The 26,981-nt window shown below is 35.1% G+C and overlaps 1 protein-coding gene across 3 annotated transcripts in view; it reads right to left on the reverse strand.

Annotated features, from left to right (window-relative positions):
* Positions 1-24,780, reverse strand: part of STXBP5L (syntaxin binding protein 5L) — a 190,429-nt gene extending 165,649 nt beyond the window's left edge. For all 3 annotated transcript variants that reach the window (XM_054700531.1, XM_054700530.1, XM_037525474.2), the window contains exons 1-3: positions 24,725-24,780; positions 23,484-23,671; positions 5,174-5,271 (exon numbers count right to left, since the gene is read on the reverse strand). In XM_054700531.1, the coding sequence (XP_054556506.1) occupies positions 5,174-5,271; positions 23,484-23,663 (278 nt within the window). In that variant the 5' untranslated portion in view covers positions 23,664-23,671; positions 24,725-24,780. The remainder of the gene's footprint in view (positions 1-5,173; positions 5,272-23,483; positions 23,672-24,724) is intronic.
* Positions 24,781-26,981: the final 2,201 nt, after the last annotated feature.

Raw genomic sequence — 26,981 nt, forward strand, 5'->3', positions numbered from 1 at the left:
TCTCCAAACCAATAGAGGCAGGGGCAGCAATAGAATCCTGATGGGTAGTATTAGTCAGTCTGAATGAATGGCTAATCTCCCATCACCTATCTAGCATGAAGAGGTGTTCCAATTTCCAGAAAAAAGTTATATCAGTGAAGTCCAATGACAACGAGATTTAATGAGAGGGTATAAGGTGGAACTAGTCAACATATAGGCTTCACAACCACCCCATGTTAGCATAGTGTCTTCTGTGAAACTAGATCCCCAAATCCACCTGACAGAAACAAGATTGTGCAAAGCAGGACTAGCCAATACCCCAACATGTCAGAGGTTCCTAGTAGAAACTAAAACTCTCATAAATAAGATAAAACAAGGTTTTGCAAGAAGAAGTGAATAATGTCATGCTTCTTATCTCTCCTGATGTCAGTAGGGAATAGTAGAAAGATGAACGTCCACCCCAGTCATCTGAAATGAGGCAGTGTGAGTTAGTACCCACTTTTTCTGGGGTGGGTATGTTGATAGGGCATAGCAAGAAACTGAACATACCCACTCAGCTGGTTCTTGAGCTACACCAAAATGGCCTGGTTAAAAACAATTAAGATCAAATTTTATAATATGTATCCAGGATACAAATGAAAATTATTTGTATGAATGATAATTATCATACTACCAACCTAGAAAATAGTATGAATGACAAAAAAAATCAACATATGCCAGCATCAAGATGAATCAGATGTTGTAATTATCTGAGAAAGGTTTTTAGCAGCCATCAAAAATCTTTCAATATGCAATTATGAACCTTCTTGCAGAAAATAAAATGTGAAAGATCAGCAAAGAAACAGAAGTTATAAAAAAAAAACTGATATCATAGAATTGAAAAATACAAGAAACAAAATAAAAATGAATAGGCTCAGTAGTAGAGTAGAGACTATGGATAAAATACAGAAACTTAAGAGCTCAATAGAATTTACCTAATCTAGACAACAGAGAGCAGAGAGACTGGGGAGAAAAACAATAAGCAGTGTTGGGGACCTTTGAGACAGTTATAAAAGATCTAACATTCATATAAATTGGACTCCCAGAAAGAAGGGGAAAATATAGTGGAGCTGAAAAACTCACAAGAAATGAGAAATAAATGTTTGAAAACTTCCCAATTTTTTGGGAAATTTTAAAAATCTTATCAGTTGCTCATTATAAATTGTATCATATTTGAAACATTATCTTTTCTAACTTCATTTCTAAAAGATTATTGTTTAACATATACTGCCCAAAGCTTTTAATCTGTAAATGAATAGTAATCCTATATAAAGATAAATTATTAATTTATTAAATTAGTAATCCCATATAAGGGTAAATTATTATTATTTTATATATCTTTAATTGTATTGTTTTTAAGACAGTGACATTGCTTTCAAACAATGCACATGATTTAGGGGGTATAGGTTCACATCTCTTTGGTTGAATATTTATATACTATGCCTACCACCAAAGTAACCATATTGCACCATATTTCATTGGCAGTTGCTCCCCAGCCCCACCCATCTTTCTCATACCTCAATTATACAGTCATATTTCAAGGGGTTTTTTGGGTTTTGCTTTTTTAGGTTTTCATTTTTTATAATAAAAACATTTATTTGTTAATGGTTTTTTTTTTCTACTGAGATAAAGTTGATTTACATCATTGTATTTGTTTTAGGGGTTATTGATTTTAACCTCTACAATGTACGCTTTCACCAATGAAGTATGGTGGAGGATTATTGGGGTTCTGTTGGTAGGCATGATATAAAAAGTTACTAAATTTGATACATCAATGTACATATGCAAAATGCTGGACAAACACCAAACAAGATAAATCCAGATATATCTGTGCCAAGGAAGATCATAACTGAGCTTTTGAAAACTGAAGAAAAAAAACACTAGAAAGCATCCAGAGACAGAGAATGTATTATAAATGAACATGCCTTTGAATGATAGGTTTCTCATCTGAAACCATGGGGGGGAGGGGGCAAAGGGAAGTGGTACAACATTTTTCAAGTACTGAAAGAAAAGTGCCCAACAATGGAAAATGGATAAAAAATATGATATAAATATACAATGGGATATTATTAAGTCGGAAAAGAAGAGTTTACAATTTATAACAACATGGATGAACATTAAAGTCATTATATAGAATTAAATATGAAACATAGAAAGATAAATACCGTATGATCTCATTTATATGTAGAATCTAAAACAAAAATCTGAGCTTACAGATATAAAGAACACATTTGTGATTGCCCAAGAGAGTAGGTGGGTAAAATGGGTGAATTTGATCAAAAGGTACAAAACTCTTCTAAACTATGTGTGGTAATACATGTTAATGAGAATTACTGTAGTCATTTCATAATATATACAAATATTGAACCATTATGTTATAAACCTGAACTAATTTCATATATATAAGTATTTAAATATAGTGGTTTAGTAAGAATGAAAATGATCTAAGAATATGCTGTCCATACAATAAACTCACTTCACATACAAAGACATAAGTAGGTTTAAAGTAAAAGGATGGAAATAGATATACCATGCAAACATTATTTTTAAAAAAGAAAGCAGGAATGCTTACATTAATATGAGATAAAACGGAATTTGGAGCAAAGAAAATTACTGGAGACAAAAAAATTACATAATGATAAAAGGGTCAATCCACCAGGAATACATATTAATAGTGTGTGTGTGCACACCAAATCAGAACCTCAAAAGAGAGCGCGAAAATGAATAGTATTGGAAGGAGAGATACAGTTGGGGATCTTAATTTACTCCACTCTCAAGATTTGATAGAATTACTAGGCTGTAAAGAAACATAGAACTCAACAACACATCAACCAACAATATCTAGTTGACAAATATAGAACTTTCCAATCAATAAGAAAAGAATGTACATTTCCCCAGAATCTATATAGCATTCCAGTGACAGACCATATTCTACACCATAGAACAAATCTTAAGAATTGATAACATGTAGTGTGCTTCAGGACCACAATGGAATCAGCTGAAATCAGTAACCTGAAGACAAGAAAATCTCCAAACATTTCTAAGTAATTCATGGTTCAAAAACTCAAAGGCAATTTTAAAAACTACAAATAACTCTATGAAAATGAAAACATATCAAAATTTGTAAGATCCGTTTAAAGCAGTACTGAGAGAAAAATTAATAACACTAAATGCATATCTTAGAAAAAAGATATCAAATCAATATTCTACAAGTAAATTTCTTACCAAATTCTGCATAGTGTCATCCCATTTTAATGAAACTTTTTATTTTAAAATAGTTGTAGATTTTATTATAGTTGTAACAAAAAATACAAAATCAATAATCTAGGAAAAAGAGCAAAATAAGCTCAAAAAAAGCAAAGGAAAAAAATACCACTGAAAAGCTGATGATAAACTGCCAAAATTCAATTAAAATAGAAAACCAAACTAGCCCTATAATTATTAAATAAATCTAATCTGTAATATAAAATCATATAATAATCTCCAGACCCAAGAACTTCCACTAGGAATTCTACCAAACATTTAAAGAATTAACATAAATGTTATACAATATGTTCCAAAAACTAGAAGAGGGACTAACTTCTCAGTTCATTTTAGTAAGTTAGTATTATTCCAACACCAAAACCAGACAAACAATACAAATGAAAAGTTAAACTAAAATGAAAACCATATTTAAATATAAAATGCAGAACTGTAAGATTTTTACAAAAAGAATTAAAAGAAAATAATTAAGAGCTGGAGTTAAGCAAAGAGAGGTGACACCTAAAGTACCCCATCTGTAAGGGAAAAACTGATAAGGTAGACTCTGAAAAAGGGTGAAAAGACAATAAAAAAATAGAAAAAAGCAATTGCAGACTGTATATCTGACAAAGGACTAATATCAAGAATATATAAAAATACCAGTACATCACAAAATTACAGAATGATAAAATGAAAAGATAATTAACATAAAAATCTGGTAATGGTGTGAAAACATAGGATCATTCATACACTGTTGATTGGAATGTGAAATGTTACAACCATTCTAGAAAACAGTTTCACCTCTACTTATAAAACTGAACATTCAAATGCCATTCTATCTCTCAATTGTACTGCTGGGCATTTATAACAGGGAAATGAAAATTTACATTCATAGAGAAGCATCTACACACATTTTCATAGTTGCTTTAATCATAATAGCCCAGTCCAGAGGTCTTAATAAGTGAATGATTAAAAGAAAAAACTGTAGTGCTTCCATACAATGGAATATTACTCAACAACTTATAAAATTGAACAGGTGATTACATGTAACAACTTGGATGAACCTTCAGAGTATTGTGCTGAAAGTGAAAAAGTGAACCCCAAAAGGTTACCTATTATATGATCCATTTACATTACATTCTTAAAGTAGTAAAATTTTGAAAATGAAGAATGAAGAATTCTTCATGGAAATGAAGGATAAATGAGTGATCGTGGGGAGCGGGTGTGGGAGAACGAGATGAACAGGTGTTGTCATAAAAGGACAATACAAGAAATCCTTGTAATCTGCACCTTAAGTGTATCAGTGTCAATATCCTGGTTGTGATATGACACTATCATTTTGCAAGACGTTATTATTAGGGGAAATTGGGTGCAGAGTCCCTGGGATTTCTCTGTATAATTTCTTACAACTACAATTAAAACCTACAACTATCTCAAAATAAAAAGTTTAATAAATGAGATAACCCTCATACATAATTTGGGAGGAATTTACAACACTACAAGCATCTATTGGAAAAGAAAATCTCAAATGGATGACCTCATTTTCCATCCTAAGAAACTAGAAAAAGATTAAATACCATAGGTAAGCAAAATAAATTTTAAAATATCAAAGCAGAAATAATTAAACAGATTATTGCAAAACAATACAGAAAAGCAATGAAACCCAAAGTTGGTTCTTATGAAAGTCAACACAATTTATAATTTAGCTAGCTTGATCAGGGGGGAAAAGGCACAATTTACAGTATTAGGAATTAAAACAGGTACATCAATAAATTTGACACTGAAATTCACAATTGTCACTCTTTCGAAAGAAGCATTAAACTTTATTTGGTTATAAAAATTTCACTTACCTTAATATTTAAAGAAATGCAATTGGTATTAATATTGCAAATAATGAAGCAAAAATCAAGGATACATTCGTATAGCACCTGTTCTCGTCCCAATAGCCAAGATTTTCTGAACTGGATCAAAGGCTAATGCTGTGGGTTGATAAGGAAAACCATGCCGAACTGTCTGAAAGAGAGCAAATAGCAAAAGGAGTCATCAGAAAACAAAAATTAAATATTACAAGATACTACTACCTAATCTCCAGAATGACTAACCTGTTTTACAAAAAACTACTTAATGTTGGTAGCAGTGTAAATGACACAATCACTGTGGGGAAAAAAACTTTGCAATTTCTTATAAAGCCAAACATACCTTTCCTATGGCCTAGAAATTCCTCTTCTGTGTATATGCCCATGAAAATGAAGAGCATATAGCCACACAATAATTTATGTAAGTATGCTCTAACAGCTTTCTACATAACACCTTAGAACCACCCAAGTGTCCAACAAGAGAATCAAGAAACAAAACTATGTTGTACTCATCTCACACAAGAGTATATTATGTAACAGTTAATAGATGCAAAAAAATAGTAGTTGCAACACATGGATGATTCTCAAAAACAGTATGTCAAGTCTTTCAAGCAATACAAAGAAGAGTGCTTATGATATGATCACATTTATATTAAATTCTGAACAAGCAAAACTATACCTTAGTCAAAACTCATTGAACAGCACAATAAAATGTGTGATTTATTTGTAACATACACCTCAAAAAGAAAAAAAATGTTATAAACAAATAGTAAACTCACATTAATCCTAGGAATACTATGTTTTTAATAGGTGAAATGTACTAATACTTGTAACTTATTTCAAAATGCATTCAAGAAAGTATGTATATATGACTGGACAAACATAAAATAAATATGACAAAACAAAAATTGTCAAGTATGAGTGGTAAGATGTATGTGTGAATAGATACATATACATGAATGTTCAGAGAATAATTATTTTACCTCTCTGTATACTTAAACATTTTCATAGTAACACAAGGAAAATGTGGAGACTGAACAGTGTACTACTGAATGACTACTTGGTTAATGAGGGAATAAAAAAAAATGTAAACATGCATGAAGATACATAAAAATGAAAACATGAGATATCAAACCCATGGCATGCAGCATAAGCAATACTAAGAGCCATACATCTTGCAACAAAAAGAGCCCAAATATGTACTCTGACAGTATACTTTAAGGAACTAAACCAAAAACCAGATGAACAAAGAAAAAAAAAATTAGTGAATAAATAAATGAAACAATTCACAAAGTAGTCCTAAAAATCAATGAAACTAAATCTGTTCCTTTGGGGAAAAAAAAAAAAAAAACCAACATATAAAAACCTCTATATAAACCTGTAAGCTCACGAAGAAAAAAAAAAAAGAGCACTGATAGAATAAAAAACAAAAGAGAAGTTACAACAAACATATCAGAAATTCAGAGGATCATGAGATTACTATGAACATTTGCATGCTACTTTATGGAATAATCTAGAACAGATGGACAGATTTGTAGATATGTATAACCATCTGAGACTGAATAAGGAAGAAACAGAAAACCTGAACACACCAATTATAAGCCAGGAAAATGAAACAGTAATCGAAATCCAAAAAGGAAAAAAGAAAGAAAAGAAAAAATACATATGTCCAGGAGCAGATTGTTTCACTAGCGAATTCTACCAAATCTTCAAAGATGAACTATTATCTATCCTTCTCAATCTATTTCAAAAAGCTGATTAAGAGAAAATATCTCCAACTACATTTTAAGAGTACAACTTTACCTGGATACTAAAGACACCACAAAGAGAGAAAACTATAAACCAATTTCCCTGATGAACATAGGAGCCAAAATCCTCAACATAATCTTAGCAAACTGAACTTAACAGTGCATTAAAAGGATCATACAACATGACCAGGTGGAATTTATTCCAGGGATACAAGAATGGCTCAACATACATAAATCAGTATGATTCACTACATCAACAAAAGGAAAGTTAAAGTGATGTGATCATATCAACAGATGAAGAGAAAGCATATAAGGTTCAACATTCATTTATGATAAAAAGGCAAAAGAAAACAAAAACAAAATTCTGGGATAAATCTAGCGAGAAATGTATCTCATAGTCAATTAGAAAATTACAAAACAGCAGCAGCCCTTCTGCCTGGCTGTGCCTATGCAGGAGCTCCTCTCCGACCTTCTCCATTTACAGGACAGCAGCTCTCCTCCCAAGGCTGCCTACCTATGACTATACCAGTGTCCTTTATTCTTCTCTCCCTTTTTTATAATAAACCTTTCCTTTTGGGTATTAAAAAAACACTCCAAAACATCCTTGATCAATGCAAATATATATATATATACACATACAAGAATAACTAGAGAAGTATACTATAAAAGCAGAAGATTCAATATTCAAGAGATGTGAAGTTTGCCCCAAATTAACATTAAAATGTAATATAGAATAAACAAAATCCTAAGTAGATATGTTATGAAAACTGAGAAAAAGACTAACGTATATCTGGAAATATAAACCTTGAAACAATGAAAAATTTTTGAAAAGGGAACTAGAAAAGGTGGGTGGACAATTAAGTATTTTTTAAAAGATTCATTTTTATTTATTTATGTATACAAAACCAGGGGCTGTAGGCCAGACATGCAGGAGCGAGAGGATTCACCAGAGACAGAGTGGGGAGTAGAGCAAGCTGACTGAAATACACTGCTGAGGGGAGCAGTGGCTGAAGCAGGAGAGGTCTGCTGTGCCAGGCAGGTTAGCTCCCTGGCTGGCAATTAGATTGATAGTGCTGAGACTTTAACCCCTGCACCACCAAAAAGGTCTGAGCTATTAAATATTAAAATGCTTTATAAATAAAAATTATAATTTTAATTGTGGTACTAATACCAGGAGACACTGACTAATGGAATGAAGTACAATGTTTAAAAGTAAACCAAGTAATTAAAATAATTAAATAATTAAAAACAACAATCAAATCAGTAAAAAAAAAGGGGGGGGATTATTACATAAATGGTATTGGCAAACTTGGCTGATCATACAACAAAATTAGATCCTTATCTAGTTCATATGACAATAAAATTCAAGATGGATTATGATATGCTAATACAAAAACCAAAACTATTATTACAAATGGGTTTGAGCACATATTCATATAAGCTTAAGGGAGCTTAAAAACCTTTGCCATAGTAGACAAGATGCTAGAGAGCTTTTTATACATAACATAGTAAAGCATTAATATCTTTAACTATACAAAATGTTCTTATAAACAACAAAAGTCAAATAACCCAAAATGAAAGTCAAAAGATAACATCTAATTCACTATAGAATAAATGCAAATGAGCAATAAATATTTTAAGTGCAAAATTACTAAACAATGAAATAAAAATGAAAACAACTTTGATTTAGCACCTCTTGTCAATTGTAATGGCAAAGATTTTTTAAGTTATGGCAATTTTGAAAGGTTAAAGTAAACAATTTCTTTTCTTTTCTTTTTTTTTTTTTTTTTTGGGACCCTTGCCAGTGGCCAGGGATCGAACTGGTGCTGCAGAGGCTGCAGGCAACCTCGCAACCCAGCGCTCAACCACTGGGCCACCAGGGGAGGCCCAAAAGTAAACAATTTCTAATCAGAGAACTACAGTATTTCCCTCTCCGTGCCTTAACACCACATATATAGGGCTCCTTTATTGTAGCTAGGGAAAAGAACTTGATTCAAGCAGGATTTTCTAGAAAAACCCAAAGAAAATGGAAGAGACAAAAATAACACCAGAGGAAATTTTAGCATCTAACACCTACAGCTACAACAAAGAAAAAACACAGCCTAATTCTTAACCAAATAAACATAAAATCTGACACTTAAAGGCTATTTACTTCAGTTACTTCTACCATGCACATTATGTCTGACTCTCAGCAAAAACTGCAAGACATACTTAAAGACAAAACTCAGTCAGGAGACAATCAGCCCAAGAATTTAAAACAACTATGATTCATATAACAAGGACTGTAATGGAAAAAGTGGGCGATATGCAAGAACAGGTGAATAATGTAAGACAAAAGATTGAAGCTCTAAGAATCAAAAATAACAGAAATCAAAAAAGACTAACCAACTAAAGCCTTTCCTATAATGCTTACCCTACTGTTCTTCTTATCTCTACCAAATCAAAGTGATGGTGGTCAACTCCTTTGCTATTGTAAGCTCTACATAAGTAAACTCTGTTTTCATTTGGGTGATCATTTATTTCCACAGAACAAAAAACTAAACATGAAAAATACTAAAATGAAATGCATCTCCCCTGCCCCAATCACTAACCATTAACTGCATCTGAGTATACAAAGTATGAATAATTTGGGAATGTTTTTCTCTCTACCCTGCTGTATTTAATGTGATGAACAAGTCTACATTTATAATGGAGATGTAATTTTTCAATAGAAGTATTTGAAGGACAAGTAGTCAGCAATAAAAGGGATAATACATTCATGGAGAGCTGTGGGGAGATTTCTGGACCTACTAAACATAGAGCTTCCATATGATCCAGCAATTCCACTCCTAGGTATTTACCCAAAGGACAAACAAACATCAATTCCAAAGAGCACCTGCACCCCTATGTTTATAGCAGCACTATTTACAATAGCTAAGCTTTGGAAACAACCCAAATGCCCAAAAATAGATGACTGGATGAAGAAGATGTGGTACATATATACCATGGACTATTACTCAGCATTCAAAAAAGATAAACACATGCAATTTGCAGCAACATGGATGGCTCTGGAAGGGATCATGCTCAGCGAAATAAGCCAGAAAGAAAAAGAAAAATACCGGATGGTCTCACTCATAGCGGGAATCTAGAAAACTTAAATAAGGGACCAGGAAAATCAATAACTATAAGAAAGTGAAAATCAAAATCAACAAAAAACTATGAACCAGAGACACTCTATGGGGGGTAGAGGGTGGGAGGGGAGGGATTGGGGTCAAAATAAGGGGGTTGCAATTGTATGGGAAATATAAAAATAAAATTTATTATTTAAAATAAAAGGATAATACATTCAAAGTTCACAAATCTCAAAAATCATGTTGCATGAAAGAAGATATACACGATATGTATTTTATAATTTTACTTATATTAAGTGGAAGAACAGGCAAAACTAAGCTATGGTGATAACAGAAATCTGTTGCCTCAGGAAATATGTAAGAGCAAGAACATGGAAGGATAAAGTTTTAAAAATTTAAGATACGCTATCATATTTTGACTGATATTTACATAGTTTTATGAAATACAACTCAATGAGCTGAGTACTTAAAGTCTGTGAATTTTATTAGGTATATAATACTTCCCTGCTCTTTCCTATTTTCTTTCATTAGTCAACTCCAAAGTGTTAAGTTCTCATCTCCCAGCTTTTTAAACCTAATGTTCTCCTCATAATAAAACATATGAGCAATGAGCAAAATGTTAAATAAAACTCTTTATGGTGAATATATAATTCCACTTTGTATGAATATAGAAATTAGGTACGTTATTAGGAAATAAACCATGATTTGAAGATAAATCTTTGAGGATTATACAGAAAATACAAAAAGAGTAAGAGATTCATAAAAGCTACAAAAATGAATTAAATTACATATGATGCAAACATTAATCACATAAAAATAAAAATGGTTCATATAATGTGTGCAGGCCTTGAAAATTCACTTCTGAAAAATGATTACCCAGGTCCTTGCTGGTGGCCTAGAGGTTAAATGTCAGTGCTATGACCACTATGGACAGGGTTCCATCCCAGCCAGGTTGCTAAGCCACTTATGGTGCAGCAGACCTTTCCTCTCTCAACTGCTGCTCCCCTTAGCAGTGTATTTCAGTAAATCTGTTGCTCTGCTCCCCACTGTCTCTCATGAATCCTCTCACCCCACTGCACCTCTGGCTTTCACCCAGTTCTTCTACAAAATAAGTAAATATTTTAAAAAATGATTATCCAATTAAAAAGAGACTAATATGTGTATGTACGTATGCATGCATGTATATATGCCCTTCAATAAATAATAAGTTCATAATAAGTATTATTATAAATTCACCCAATACTAGGAATGGTAACTCAAAACACATGGGTATTGACCATTACCTCAAATAGCAAGGATTTTAGTAAGTCAGAACTGAAAAAAACAAAGAAAAATCCAATAATAAATCACCATAGGATGGCATAGAATCAGAAATAAGGAACATTTTGAATGACATATGTAATCAATAAAAAGTGTTATCAGATTATATATACATGGAACTCTCAATAAACTACATTCCTTATCAGTATTCTGGTCCTATTACTGTCTTTCAATTCAGTTATTCAAGTACATTTAGTCTATTAAGCTGAGTCTTGGATATCCTATAAGCTAGAAGAAATCTAAGTGATAATAGACTTTGACAAAATCACTTTCAGCTTCTTGCTTTGTAATTCTAAGTACTGTAAAGTGAGTCCTGTCAAATGTTTTATTTTTTTACCTTTCAAATACTCACTTAAAAGAAAAAAAGAGCTATATGAATCTGAATCCCATCCTACGCCACTAACTTATTTCATAGATAAAAATTGAAACTATTGAGTTCTACATCTTTTATGTCTTTTATATTTTCTTCTTTTCTAATATTCTCAGGGGAATCTACCCCACATTAGCATCACAAAGTAGGAATAGCACAGGCTAACTTTAAAAATATTCTTTTTCGGGCCTCCCTGGTGGTGCAGAGGGTTGAGCGCAGCTCTGTGAAGCTGTCCACAGCCTCTGCAGTGCGGGTTCGATTCCCGGCTGGCCAGAGAGACCCACATGGCACAGCAGGCCTCTCCTATCTCACCAGCTGCTCCCCTCAGCAGTGTATTTCGGTCCATCTGCCTGTTCTGCTCCCCACTCTGGTTCTGGTGAATCCTCTCACCCTCCCCCGCCTCTGGCCTGTACCCCAGTTCTTGTACAAAAATAAAAATAAATCTTTAAAAAATATATTCTTTTCCCAATTCCTAAAAGATGTGACTATTTCTAGAAAACTTTAAAGACTACTTTTTATTGTATGGTATGATTTAGAGAACCAGCCCACTTCCTTGCACCAAGTCTACCAGTTCACAAAAGAAACAGTTTTGTTTTCAACAACATACACAAAAGCATAGTATAGCCAGTCTTGTTAAAAATAAAAAAAAATTCTGACTTTACACAAATTGAAGGTAACTTCAAGCCAGGAGAAAATGTAATGTGGGTCTTGTTTGGATGAATCCAAACAAATCAATTACAAAAAATACTATGGGACAAGCAAGAAAATTTAAACATTAACTGCATATTAAAGAAATTTTGTTCATGTTTTTTAAATGGACTATCATTAAGTTTATATTTTTTAAAGGAGAGGACAGATCTCTAAAGTTCTTACAGGTGAAATGATATATAATGTCTGAGATCTGCTTTAAAATAATGAAATGGAAATTCAAGATTTGTAAGTTGATAATTGTTGAAGAGCCAGGGTTTATATACTGTCTTCTTTGTTCTTGTTATTTTCCATACTATAACTAAAAAACAAAAAACAAACAGACAAAAAAAGACAAGTGAAGGTAATGATTATCTTTCTGGTTGTCAAAATAATGACTCCCCAAAGAATCTGTGCATATGTTAGGTTTGATCACAAAGGGGAATTAAGGTTGCACATGGAATGTAAGTTGCTAATCAGTGGAACGTGAGACAAGAAGATTAACCTAGATTATTCTTGTAGCCTCAATTTAATCATAAAGTTCTTCAAACATGCAAAAGTGAAACACAAAAGTTAGTGTCAGAGTGATGGGATATGAAAAATATTGAACTAGTCACTAAGTGGCTAGGTTCAAGCTAACCATTCTAGCTTTGACTAGAGAGGGGTGACCAGTCATGGAATTGTGAGCAGTCTCTAAAAGCTGGAAAAGGAGAAAAAAAAGAACACTCCCCTCCTAAGACCTCCAGAAAGAAATGCAGACCTACCAAAAACCATTTCAGACTGCTGGCCTCCAGAACTGTAAGATGATAAACTTGTGCTGTTTTAATTTATGGAGGTGTTAGCAATTTGTTGTAGCAGAAATAAATGTATACAGTTCTCTAGTAGAATCCCATATTTTTATTTATTTGATTGGAGATAAAGCATAGAGTTTACTGAAAATTCAAACAAAATATGTATTCTCATCAAGAATTTCCAAACCTGGTACGCATACTAATTTAAAAGGCAAATCTTACCTCTATTCTTCACCCTATCGGTCCCTTTCTGATAGCCTAAGTTTCCCTTCTGTGGCTCAATTGCATTAAGTACCCCTTTCCATTTTATCAAAATGATGTCAGGATCTACCATCTCTGTTTTTCTTTTTCTGCCACGTTTCTTTTACATAAAACCAACTTCTTAAGCAATTACTCTTAAATTGTACCGATCTTGTCAATCCTGTATTCTGTTAAGAGTAATCTTAGTACAACACATCATTTTACTGAAAATGTTTTTTCCCTAATTAAATTCTTCTTGGTCTAATTGAGCTGTCTTGGCAGTTATGATTTGCTATTTGTTTCTAACTTGTTTTTTTCATAACCTTTGACCTCTTCACAATGCTGAGATACTCTTGAATGTCTCTCTCAATATTCCTTCTAAAGAATTTCAGATTATCTGCTTTCCCTCTTGAATTTTCCTACTATAATTCCATTCAGTTCTATGTTTGCTTTGCTAGCTCTACATTTTCCATATATTCAGATATTTAAAAACTATAAGCATTTTTCAGACTCAATAATGTCTCAATTTACTGTGTACTACTAATCATTTTCACGCTTTTTTGTAGATTCAAAGACAGGGTTTTGGCCAATCCAATCAATTTTCTTTTTTTTTTAATTGAATTTTTTTTTAAAGATTTATTTATTTATTTATACAAGCACTAGGTACAGTCAGAAGCATGGGAGGGTGAGAGAATTCACCAGAGCCAGAGCAGGGAACAGAACAGGCAGACTGACGAAATACACTGCTGAGGGGAGCAGCGGGCAGCAGGAGAGGTCTGTCGCACCATGTGGGACCCTCGCTGGTGGCCGGGGATAGAACCGGCACTGCAGAGGCTGCACCAAGGAGGCCCACCAATCAATTTTCTTGACAATTTAATTTTTTATACTCTGGGAAAAGTATATCTTTAATAAACTGAAATTTATAGGTGATTAATAGAGAAGGAGTATAAGTTTTCTCTGGCTACGAGTCCTGAACTTTACATCACAGTATTAAGTTTGTTTCTAAAACCATCATTACAAACGACAAGTTTTATTTATACTGAAATATACATATCCCAATAAAATGTTGCTTTTTGCTATTATCAATTTAAGAGATACTTACTGGGTGTATATAAAATCTAATTATAAGGCACTTAACTAAAAACACTAACTGCTGTATTTTCACATTTAAATTCATTATATTATATATCATTATATTTGTATCATTCTATATAATATCAATATCAACCAGTGATTTGGGGCCTCCAATAGTACTAAAATCATATCCTTCTTTCCAATATGTTATATAAGTACAGGAAATATCACCAATTTTGCTAATCAATCAACCATAAAACTATCTCACTTATCAGAGTAAGTTAAGAATGGTTTATGTCCTAATAATTTTTAAGATTGTGTAATAAATATGTTTTGAACAAGAAACTCACTAAAATATGTTCTTGCGCCTCCCCGGTGGCACAGCAGTTGAGTGCTGGGTTGTGAAGCTGCCCGCAGCCTCTGCAGCACGGGAGGAGGGTCCCACATGGCGCGCAGACCTCTCCTGCCACCCGCTGCTCCCCTCAGCAGTGTACTTCGGTCCTTCTGCCTGCTCTGCTCCCCGCTCTGGCTCTGGTGAATTCTCTCACCCTCCTGCGCTTCTGACTGTACCCAGTGCTTGTATAAATAAATAAATAAATCTTTAAAAAAAAAATCTCCTTGTTGTATTCCTTCAGTGATTATGAATTCTCCATTTTACCAAGCTCCTCTGCAGGTTATCACCTCAATGCATCCGATAAGTAATATTTGAAAGTCTATATTCTTTAACTACACCATCTCCATACCCTTTAAATATGATTTCTATTTTTGGTTTACTAAGTCTCAATCACTGATTTTTCTACCAGACCTTATAAATTTTAGATTAAGTTAAAAATTATAAATGATACCCCAGTATAATTAATATAATTTAAAATAAAAATACAAGTGCATTAGAAACATGATAAGATTAGCCTTTCAATCATTAAAAGGGATTAAGAAAACATCTTTTTTATTAAAAATGAACTGTCACTATAACCAAAATTATTTATAAAGCTCATTCTTTTGACAATTAGTATGAACAAAAGCTCAATTTTCTCTTATGGGGAAAGAACTCAACTTAAAAGCTCAAGAATCTTAGGCTAAGAGGGCTATTTTTTTCATGTGAGTATCAAGATTACTGATTTATGCGTAGAAACTCTTCTGACATTAATAAGAAAAAGATTTGAAAACAAAAAAATATTAAACAAAAGCTTAAATAGGGTTTCTATTTGAAAACTTTAATGGATCCAGTCAATGTTAATGTTATTAAACAAGTATGTGAACAATTTACAGAGCTACAATATGGAAAACCAATACAATAATTCTATTATTAAAAGTAAACTATGGAAAACATTATAATTGTTTCACAAGCACATCATCAATTGTGATGAATTTCTACAGAAATTCACTAAACTTCAAGAAATAGGAATTTGGCTTAATCACTAGTAATAGTCAGGTCTCGCTGGTTGCACAGAGGTCAAAGTCTCAACTGTGGCATGAGTTTGATCCCTGGCCAGGGAGCTAACCCACATGGCACAGCAGACCTCTCCTGTCTCACCCGCTGCTCTCCTCAGCAGTGTATTTCTGTAGATCTGCCTGTTCTACTCCCCAATCTGTCTCTGGTGAATCTTCTCATCCTCTCCACCCCCGTACCTCTGGTCTACACTCCAGTTCTAGTGTGCATAAATTATAAATCTTTAAAAACAACACTAATAATAATCTTTTAAGCTTGGAAATTATACAAGATTTCAAGTTATTTCTATATTAAAATATACACTATATATGACAGCACAGTTTGTTTTTCAGAACATAAGAACTCTCATACTAATTGAGAACAACAACCCAATTTACTGACAATATGCTAGCATCAAAGGACCTTCTATGAGAAAATTGTGGTTGTTCTCTTAGGTACCTTAAAAAAATTATGAACATACTACTTACATTTCTGTAATCCCTTACTTAAGCCTGTCCTGTATTGTTAAGCTCTCAGAATAAGGAAAGTAGAGAGTCCAAATTACTGAATAACTTGGCTTTGGTGTCTGGCTCTGAAAAAAATTAATTCTTTTTGTTTCTTAAATTTGATAACATCTCCATTCTAACAAGGTTGCTAAATTTTTGCTGATTTGCCTTCATTACTATTCTTTAGCAATGCCTGTCTTCTGCTATACATTCTGGTCACAGAAACATGAAGTCATTGTCAGATGCTTTATCCATTATAAGTTATCCTGCAGTATACTACCTTTTATTCTGTCCATTTATAAATAAGAGTAAGACAAGTCCACACATCTCAGGAAATCTCATATGGATCTCTTAATGAAATTAAAAATGACATAAATGTGGATTTGTAATGATGATCTTGTGCCAAGCTGACAAAAGCTCCCAAGTAAAATAATGTAAAATTAGAAGAACATGAAGACCTGGAAAACCTGAAAAAAGAGATCATAATCAGGGATATTGGGGCACTCAATCTCCTTTCAGCTTTTCAGAGTCCTAACTCTCCACAATTTATACCTATGTTTCTGATTTTATACCTATTTATCTGAGAAGATCTGATATTATGTCGGACATAAGGATTATAAATATAAATCCATTTTCCAGTAGAAATCCCACTAGTTATCTACATGTTGGCCTTGACATCATGACCACTTATTTTTCAAAAAATCTTATAAATGTTGATGAATAGTAAGTTGACTAATTTAAGAGTGAATTTAAAACTTTAGGGATTTTGCCATCTGTGTCTGGTGATATGTTTATTTTTGTCTGTTTTGTTAATTAGTTTTAGAACATCCATGTGTTTGTCACTGTCAATCTAATACATCTGAATTATTCCCTGAAAAAGATCATTTGGAAATAAGAATGTTCCTAATATCTTCCTCAATAAAAATGGAAATAAATTTAATCTCTCTATAGTCTTCCTTTCCATAACTCTTTGAAAATTATATTTCATGTTCCTAAAATGGTGTCACTTTTTCACTGGATGGTTTCCTTGTCTTTATATAAAACTTATTTAATAAAAGCCCTGTTCAAAACAATTAGAGTTTGCTCTTAACATATTACTCTATCAGCCTCCTTGCTCATAGTTATTCATCCATTCATTCAACAAATATTTAACTGCCTCTATGTGGGAGGCACTGTGAACAATATAAAGCCCTGCTCTCATAATGGGAGACTCAATCAATAAGCAAATAAATACATAATTCAGTAATAGGTAATTTTAAGTATTACCAAGAAAAAATAATTAGGATAAAGAAAGAGTAAAGTGGATGAACAGTAGTCAATGAAGATATCTGAGAAGCTAAGAGTTGAAATAAGAACTGAATGATGTTAAGGGGGTAATTAATATAATTATTTGGCAAGGGGACAGGGAGAGAAGAAAGATACAGGTAAGGGACACAGCAAATGCAAAAGTCTTGAAGCAGGAATCATTTCTGAACCACAGTTAGGAAGTCAATGTAGCCTGCAGAGGCGGTAACACAAAAGAGTTGAAAATGTCTTCTCAGGGAGCAGATCATTTTTAGCCTTACAATATGTAACAGAACTTGTTTTTATTTTAAGAGAAATGAAGTACCATTGAGCAATTTTTAACAGGAATGAGAGGATTTTTATTTTAATAGGATTCTTCTACCTATTATGATGGGAGACTGTGTTGATGCCTGAGTGAAAGCAAAGAAAATAGAAGCTAAAGAGCAGTAGATCAGGCAAGAGATGTGCTGGAAGTGAAGAGATATGATCAGATTTGGGATGTATTTTGAAGGGATAGTCAACAGAATAGTCTTTATCTTCTCAAAGACTTCAGGCTTCCTGAGGAATTTATCATATTGCCTTTTCTAATAAGAAAGACAGATGAAGTAGAAAAAGTACTGGATTTAATAATTAGAGAACAAGAACATTGAACTTACTTGGAGACCTAAGTATATTACTTAAATTTTCTGACCTCAAATATTAACATTTTCTTTGCTTTATCCACTAGGACTATTATGAAGGTCAAATGGAATATCTTACAGATTAAATGTTCTAATTTTAATTAAACCAACTTGCTAGATTAACAAAAATTCTCCATTCTCTTTGTAAAATGTAGTTTGATACTAATGGTGTTCTGAATACAATGAATTAGTAAGCTCTACCTAAATAGTCACACTCTCAGTCTAATTAAGTATAAGCCAATTAACTATAGTCATGAATACATATATATATTATATGCACATTATATATATTGTGTGTATATATTTTTTCCATCTAGATTATGCACTTACACAGTGTAAACTAAATGTCAAGTCCCTCTCGATAAGTATATCTAGAAGGAAGTATATCTAGAAGGACTTGACGTTTGTTTGAAAAGCATTTAAGTTCTTATTCTAATTTAAATTAACTAAATCTGAAAATTGTACATATGAATATGGGATGGTTTATGGAAGAGATGTCCACATAGAACTCCAATTTAAGAACCAATACTTAAAAAAATCTTGGTTATTTATCAAATGAGTTGTAAATTGACATATATTTATAGTTTCCAGTTAAAATAAAATGTTTAAGACATATATCATTACTAATTTTTTGCTTTAATCCTTTTTCAATTAATCATCCAGCCATGTACACACAGCTAAGTACATTAAGTGCCTACGAAATTGTTCTCAACATCAACTGTGCTTTTTTTAAAAAAATCAAATGCCTATTGGTCCAATCCTTATAGAAATGAATATGGAGTTGTCTCCAAACATTAAAAATTGTATCTGCTGGGCCTCCCCGGTGGCGCAGCGGTTGAGTGCTGGGCTGCGAAGCTGCCCGCGGCCTCTGCGGCGCCGGTTCGATCCCCGGCTGCTCCCCAGCCACCGAAGGAGGGTCCCACATGGCGCGCAGACCTCTCCTGCCGCCTGCTGCTCCCCTCAGCGGTGTACTTCGTCATTCTGCCTGTTCTGCTCCCCGCTCTGGCTTTGGTGAATTCTCTCACCCTCCCGCACTTCTGACTGTACCCAGTGCATGTATAAACAAAACAAACAAACAAACAAACAAATAAATAAAACATGCCTCTATTAAAAAAAAAATGTATCTGCCATTTGACCCAATGATTATACTCCTAGGCAACTGCCCAAAAAGTTCAAAAACACTAATTTGAAAGGAAATTTGCTCTCTCGTGTTTATTACAGCACTATTTACTATGGCTAAATTATGGAAACAACCTAAGTGCCCCAGAACAGATGAGTGGATCAAGATTTGGTATATAAACACAATGGAATACTACTCTGTGATCAAAAAAGATAAACTTGGGTCCTCCCTGGTGGTGCAAAGGGTTAAGCTATCCACAGTCACTACATCATGAGTTGGATACCTGGCTGGCCAGGGAGCAACCCACATGTCAAAGCAGACCTCTCCTGTCTTGCCCGCTGCTCCCCTCAGCAGTGTATTTCAGTCAGTCTGCCTGTTCTATTTCCCACTCTGTCTCTGGTGAATTCTCTCACCACCCACATCTCTGGCCTGCACCCCAGCTCTTGTATGCATAATAAATATTTTTAAAAAAAGATAGACTCATGAGATTTGTAGCAACATGGACAGAGCTTGAAAAAAATAATGCTAAAGTGAAATTTACCAGATGATGTCAATAACAGGTAGACTATAAAGTAACTAAATTAATAGTCAGAGAAAGACTAGCCAAAAAAACAAATCCTTGATACTGACTACAGAACTCAAACCAAGGGGGTTAGTAGGTTTGGAGGGGAAGTAACAAAGAAGGAAGGAAGCACAATGGTCTATGGTAGAATATGAGTGAATGGGTAGTAGGTGCACTGTGGTGGTAATTCCTGATGGGGGTATCCCAATATTACCTCAATTAAAAACTAATTAATTAAAAAAAATCAAGTGCTTAGGCTCCATCCCCAGAGACTTTGATTCTCTAACACTGGGATGGAAATAGTAATCTCTTTTAGACAAAATTGAGAGCCACTGATCTATGTAGTAAGCACCCTAATAATGATATGGAAACAAAATAGATCTGCCTTTCAAAGAGTCCATAGTACAATGATAGCGACAGAAAATATATTTTTAATCACAATAAGATGTTAACTTCACACTCCAAGCATATTCCTGGTGCTGTAGGAAAACAGTAGAAAAACCAACTCTGCCTGGGGCATATAATGAAGAATATAGCAGTCAGAACTAGTTTCATGGTGGTAGTGTTTAATCTTTGAGGTAAAGGGTAACCAGTAATTTTCCAATTAAAGTTGGAAGGCATTTCTAGCCAAAAGAAATAGATTAAGAAAGGGCATTGTCACATGAAAAAAATATGTTTGCAGGGAATGACGTATACTTAGTCAATCAAGGAAATGATAGGTAACAGGAAACTCTTCTGAAAGGAAGCATCTACATATCAGGTTCAGCTGTTGCAGTTTTTTGTATAGAACAATTTCAAGTTGTATTTTATAGAATTCATGTTCAGAAAAGGCAGTTTGTATATTTCATAAATATCTACATATGGGCATTCAAATGCATACATACTTAAAACAAACTGCAGTTAACTAGTGCATTAATTTGTGTTTTGCTGACCTTGAACCAAAATTTCTTCCACTACTTCTGTATTTTTTAAATTTCTTACATATGTATCTCTGATTATAAAGATTGTTTATTTTTTTAAGACTAGCAGATGCTCTACTAACTGCCTATGGATATTATACAACAAAAAAACAAATTTTTACTGATTGTATAATTATTATAATTTATAAAATAAATACATGCCAATAAGTACCACTTTTATGTAGTAAATGTAATATTTATTGGGATTTCATGTAAGACATTATTTTGTAGAGTATCACTGCCCCAGGGAAACTAACAATTTGTAGCAGGGAAGTGAATTGCCATGAAATAACCATTACTATGACAAAATGAATTAGAATAGGGAAAAACAAGAAGTGAAAAGATCAGTTAGGAAGTGATTTCAATACACCAAGCCAAAATATATATATATATATATATATATATATATATATATATATATATATATGATGGAATGATGAGAAGAGAATATTTTTCAGAAAGACCAAGGAAATAAGATAGACTTTGATGACCAGTCAGATAATAAAGAAGAAAATGGTTTTCAAAGGAACAGATTCTAGATTTATACTTTAATTTTGGCTACATCGAAAAAAGAGTACCCAGAAGGTGTCAACTGCTTAATACTCAGAATAGAATGTTCTTTGCACATTTAATCAGTGAGTCCAAGTGAAGTTCTCATTTTAGTAACCATTCTAATTTTAGAATTTCCTTAATCCACTTTGATATATTTTATTGTAGTGCAGATAATCTATAATGCAGTCTGATAACCACTTTTTAAAATTAATTATGTTACTATCCAAAGTACTTTCCCCATTAAGATTTCTGTAATATTAGTGTTTAGCTTATGAATTATGTATTCTTAAAATATCTTTGCAAATTGTTAACTAATGTTATTATAACCCAATGGTTATAGTCATTGCACCAAGTACAAGATGATTTAAAGATTTTAATTTACCTTTTCCATCTTTTTCAATTTATATATTACCTTCCCTAATTGTCTTGTCTGATATTCCCAATAACCTTATAAGGTGAGAAGAGCAGAAATATCTATTGCCATAATGTAGATGAGAAAATCAAGGCTCAAGGTGGACAAATGGTTTTCTCCAGATTATATGAATGGCAAATGGCAGAGCTTTAACACAAATTTTCTGACTCTTAAGCCAATGATCTCTCTCTCTACCATGACCTGTGTTTTTGAAGTAGTGCATATTTTACTTCTGCACTTTACATTACTGTCCCTCTTTGATATAATGGAAAGAGGACTATCTATATATCCTTTATTCATCTTTCATTCACCATTCCCCCAAATTTTTTAAAGCCTCCTCTACAGATTTTACAACCTAAATAACCCAATGCCACTATGTTAAAGAAATCTCTTTCTCTTGCCAATTTTTCTACTAAAACTCTCCCACATCATGATCACATTCATGACCTTGAGAAATTGTAAATTTTTTCAAAATTTTGATATGATAATAGAACATAAAACTTACTATACATAATATATTCACCACAAAAATAATTTTAACACTTTCAAAAAACTTATTGAACAAAAAATATAGTACTTAATTTTGTAATTTCAAAAATTTACTGTCTCTTTTCATGTACTAAAACACATATTAAACTATATTCATCTGTATCATGCATATGAACAGTTTAGTAACTTTTTTATTGCACACGGTAAGTCAAAAACACATTCCTAGATAAACCCTCCACAAAAGGACAATAATCACTTTATATCAAAAAAACCCCAATATCTACATGTATTATTAACATAATATTGATTTTACAAATTCTCATCTCTACCCATCAAAAACTTTTTTGCTTATTAATTAGAAATTCAACATTCAAGTATAATTTCCCCAAATATTTCCTAAACCAGAGCACAGGCTATTTTTAAGTTCTTACAAGACTTTACTCGAATTAAGTAGCATTTGTTCATTCACTTGTTTATAAAAGATTAAGAATATGGGAGGTTTTAGTCAGAATTTTAAACAATGAATTTAAGACAATGCCATTAGATTTAAAGATATATTCATCTAGCTATTATCTACTTAAATCTAGCAACATCTTGATAGATTTAACAATTTTACACTGAATTTTACACTAAAATAGTAAAATGATTAGTTTCTCTGGATGACAAAACAGAATTCACTAGAATGATGATTTCCTACCTCAGTTTAGTACTTACACATAAAACACTATATTTAAATATTTGTCCACTATTGGACCTTAAAATTATCTTGCAATTTCTACTTTTTATGTTTGCTTGTTCCCCCTTTAAACTACTACTGCTTTTTAAGTTAATGCTGAAGTTGATGCTTGGAATAGCTTTATTAATTCACACTGACCTATCCAGAGTTCTCTGCACCAGACTCTCTGATGCTGACATTTCAACAATTTCCAGTCCCTAGTGTGTTGTGGTTTCCTTGGGGGCGAGGTTGTTGTTGTTATCTTTCCTTTTTCACAACAGTAAAACAAATAAATAGGCTTTAAGTCCATTCAAAACTTACCTTGCAAATCTGGAAATACTCTGAAGTTAGGGTTTCTTGAATCTCCTCTCTTAGAACCCCTGCAGTCCCTCCTGGATGCTGGGAACCACTTCCAGCCCCACCACCACTGTTGCTGCCACCACTGCCAGGGGAAGAAGCCGTTAAGCCATCCAAAACTTTTCGGAAATTAAATTTCTTCATTTTGAAAACTGTTGAGAAATTCAAAGGAAAGAGTGACTTAACACATGGAATTATACGCAGGTAAAAGTGTTCAGCTTTTCATCAGTCAAGGCAGTAGCTAGTTCCCACTTAACGAGAACTGGCTACAGATGACTGGAGGGAAGTCAGACTTCATCTTGTCAAATTTCAATTCTAAAAAACATATCCTTAAAAAGCACAATTCTAAAAGCAACAATATTTCCTCCTCATACATCCAATTTCCAAGGGCTTTTCCCCAGCTGTAGCTACGCTTTATCAGCACTGGGGTAAAAATAAAAGGCAGTGTCATCATCGTCATTAGCATTATATCATCATTATTATACAATCAAACCAGAGTCCAACAGACCAACACTCGCTCGCTCTGCTTTAAAGGCGGGCTTTCCTTCTAAAGGTTCAGCTCAGAAAATTTTATTTTCAGAAAAACAACGTGGGGGGTTGAGGACTGGTATTTATTCCGCCACCACCTTCTGGGCTCTCCTCAATTATCTTAAACACTTCCTTTTTCTCTATAGGAAACTGGGGGGCCTGGGGGGCTCTATAGCCTGGACTCCAAAGCCTCTGCGGGTGACCCACAGCAACAGCGGACGGGAGGGGCGGCTGCGCCGGCTGCCTCCGCTTCTCCCTTGCCTCTCCCTCCCTCCGCGCGTCTCCAGCACCCTCCCAGCACCCTCCCAGCACCCTCCCAGCACCCTCCCCCCTCCACCCTGTCTGCCCGCAGCAGCCCGATCTGCGGGTCGCCTCTCCCCGCAGCAGGGCAGCGGCTCCGGGGACTTCAGCAGGGCTGGTGACAGCCGCGGCCCGAGTCCCGCTCAACCTGCTGGGTGCGTGGAGCCGCTGCTCCCACGGTCCCTCCCCGGGCCGAGCGCCCAGCGCGGGGCTGTGGCCCGCCCGAGCACACAAACACCCTCCCGCAGACACTCGCGCGGGCTCCCGCTCACAGACACACACACAGGTGTTAGGGAGCCGGCTGGACGGCAGCATCGCGTCCCAGAGGGACGCCTATCTGACTCCCGACTTAGGCACCTTCCTCAGCCGCCACTGACCGCCTGCCAGCCCGGGAAGCTGCGGTGCGGAGGGAGGCGGGCGCAGGCGTGGGTCCAGCCGGGCTCCAGCCGCCTTTCAGGTCCCGCTGGTCGCAGCGCCGGGCGCTCTCCGAGGTCCTGACGGAGCAGGAGCAGGCGAGGCTCCACCGCAGGCTCCGCCCCCCCGCCGTGGGCAGCAGGCCCCGCCCCCGGACCGCCCCCTCGCTCGCCCCGCCCCCGGCCGCGAGGGCCTCGAAAGGGGCGGAGCGCGAACAGACGTCACAGGGCGGGAGAAGCCTCCGCTCCAATCCTGGACTTGATAGGACCAAATTCCGCGGTCGCGAGGCGCGGAAGGAATTTGGGGATAGGCTGAAGGCAAAGCTAATGGAAGGGGGCGGGAAGAATTTAGAAAGGTGAGGGAAGTATTTGATTGACAGCGGTGCCGGCCAGTAGGCTTGGGGACGTGCTGTGGGGGCTGTAATTGGCGCTACCTGTTGAAGGACGCGGGTGTGAAGCAATAGAATGCCTGCGAGCGTTCGAGTTCGGGCTCCTTGAATCCCAGGCAGCAGGAAGGGTTTTCTTGGGGCTGACTCTAGACTATATTGTGAATCGGGCAGGTGTTTTGCAGTTTGTCGCCTGTATGAGCTTCTTCCCTTCTTCCCGCCCTCCAGGTGTATCTAATTGGGCTTCTGTCATTGCCCTGCTATTTGCATAATTGCTTAACTGGTCACTGCTGCCAGAGAAAACTGTGTTTCAGTGCCTAAGAAATTAATTGCTCACCTTGTTCTCGCTTACGAAGAATGACCCTTTCCTCCCATTTTCACATATACAGAAGTTTTGTTTTGTTTTTTAAGAAAACGTTTTCCGGGCCTCCCTGGTGGCGCAGCGGTTGAGCGCTGGGTTGCGAAGCTGCCCGCAGCCTCTGCAGCGCCGGTTCAATCCCCAGCTGCTCCCCGGCCACCGGAGGAGGGTCCCACATGGCGCGCAGACCTCTCCTGCCGCCCGCTGCTCCCCTCAGCAGTGTGCTTCGGTCCTTCTGCCTGCTCTGCTCCCTGCTCTGGCTCTGGTAAATTCTCTCACCCTCCCGCGCTTCTGACTGTACCCAGTGCTTGTATAAATGAATGAATAAATAAATAAATCTTTAAAAGAAAACGTTTTCCTCACTTAAAACCCCATTGAGAAAATATTTTCAGCTTTTTGTATGAGTCACAATACCGATTTTGAAAGGTGCACTATTGGATGCAGGATTTTGTTTTAATTCGAAACGGCATTAGGATGGGAAGGTTTGGTTCTAAGCACTTACTTGCCACTGAATTAGGGGAAATTTAGACTTTAGTCTGTGAAAATGAAGGGCAGCTCAGGGGGCCATAACTAGCTGTTGACGTCAATCTGGGCAACACAACAGATTAGTAATCGTCCCAAATACTCTTATATCTTTCTACCCGGTATTTCGATAGCTGGACAGTAACACTCATGAAGGCAGACATAGAACTGTGTATTTCTGTCTTGCTTAGTACTGCAAGACAAATGCAATAAGTGATTTCTTTTTGTGGGAATGAAAAAGAAGATACTCTGATTCATCAAAGTGAGATGTAACTTCTGCAAGGAAACCGGTAAACACTCATCACTAACAGTATACTATCTTAGCAAAACAGTTGTGGCTCTGTTCTAAAAATTGGAGGATAACTGAGAATAAAAAAGCACACTAAACAGATCGAAAAGGACTGCTTGAGAACCCTGGAAAGAATGCATTGGCCTGCTTGAGTTCTAAAGGGGTGACAGAGTAGATAATATCTCTTCAGATGGGACAACAAAATGTGAAAGAAAAGTCAAGTCAGAATACATAAATGTTTCCAAATATTATAAGTCTAAAAAAATAGGCACTATTTTAAATATCTTTGTTTCCCCCACTATGTATAGTGCTTATACATAGTAAGTGTCTGGTAACTGTTAATTTTATTAAATGACCGTAAGTGTAAATATGGACATAAGTGCAATCCCATAGAGATAGAGAGAACCTATGGATAGAGGCTGTTGTGATGCCAATTCACAAACTGTGAGCAAAGGATAGAAATAAGCAAAAGATGGAGTGTATTATATTTGTGAGGAGATAACAAACAATAATAGCCTGGAAATCATACTAGGTGAGAGAAGCACAATGAATTATCTCTGGAAGCAAATCCCATCTTTAATTAAAGAAAAATAAGGTATTACTTTATAAACCATCTCAAATGGAATGAAACTGAACTGTAATATATACCTTATAAATAATGTAGGG

The sequence above is a fragment of the Talpa occidentalis genome, unplaced genomic scaffold (assembly GCF_014898055.3).
Source record: "Talpa occidentalis isolate TD23 unplaced genomic scaffold, MPIMG_talOcc4v2.1 talOcc4.4, whole genome shotgun sequence".
In the NCBI taxonomy this organism is placed as follows: Eukaryota; Metazoa; Chordata; class Mammalia; order Eulipotyphla; family Talpidae; genus Talpa; species Talpa occidentalis.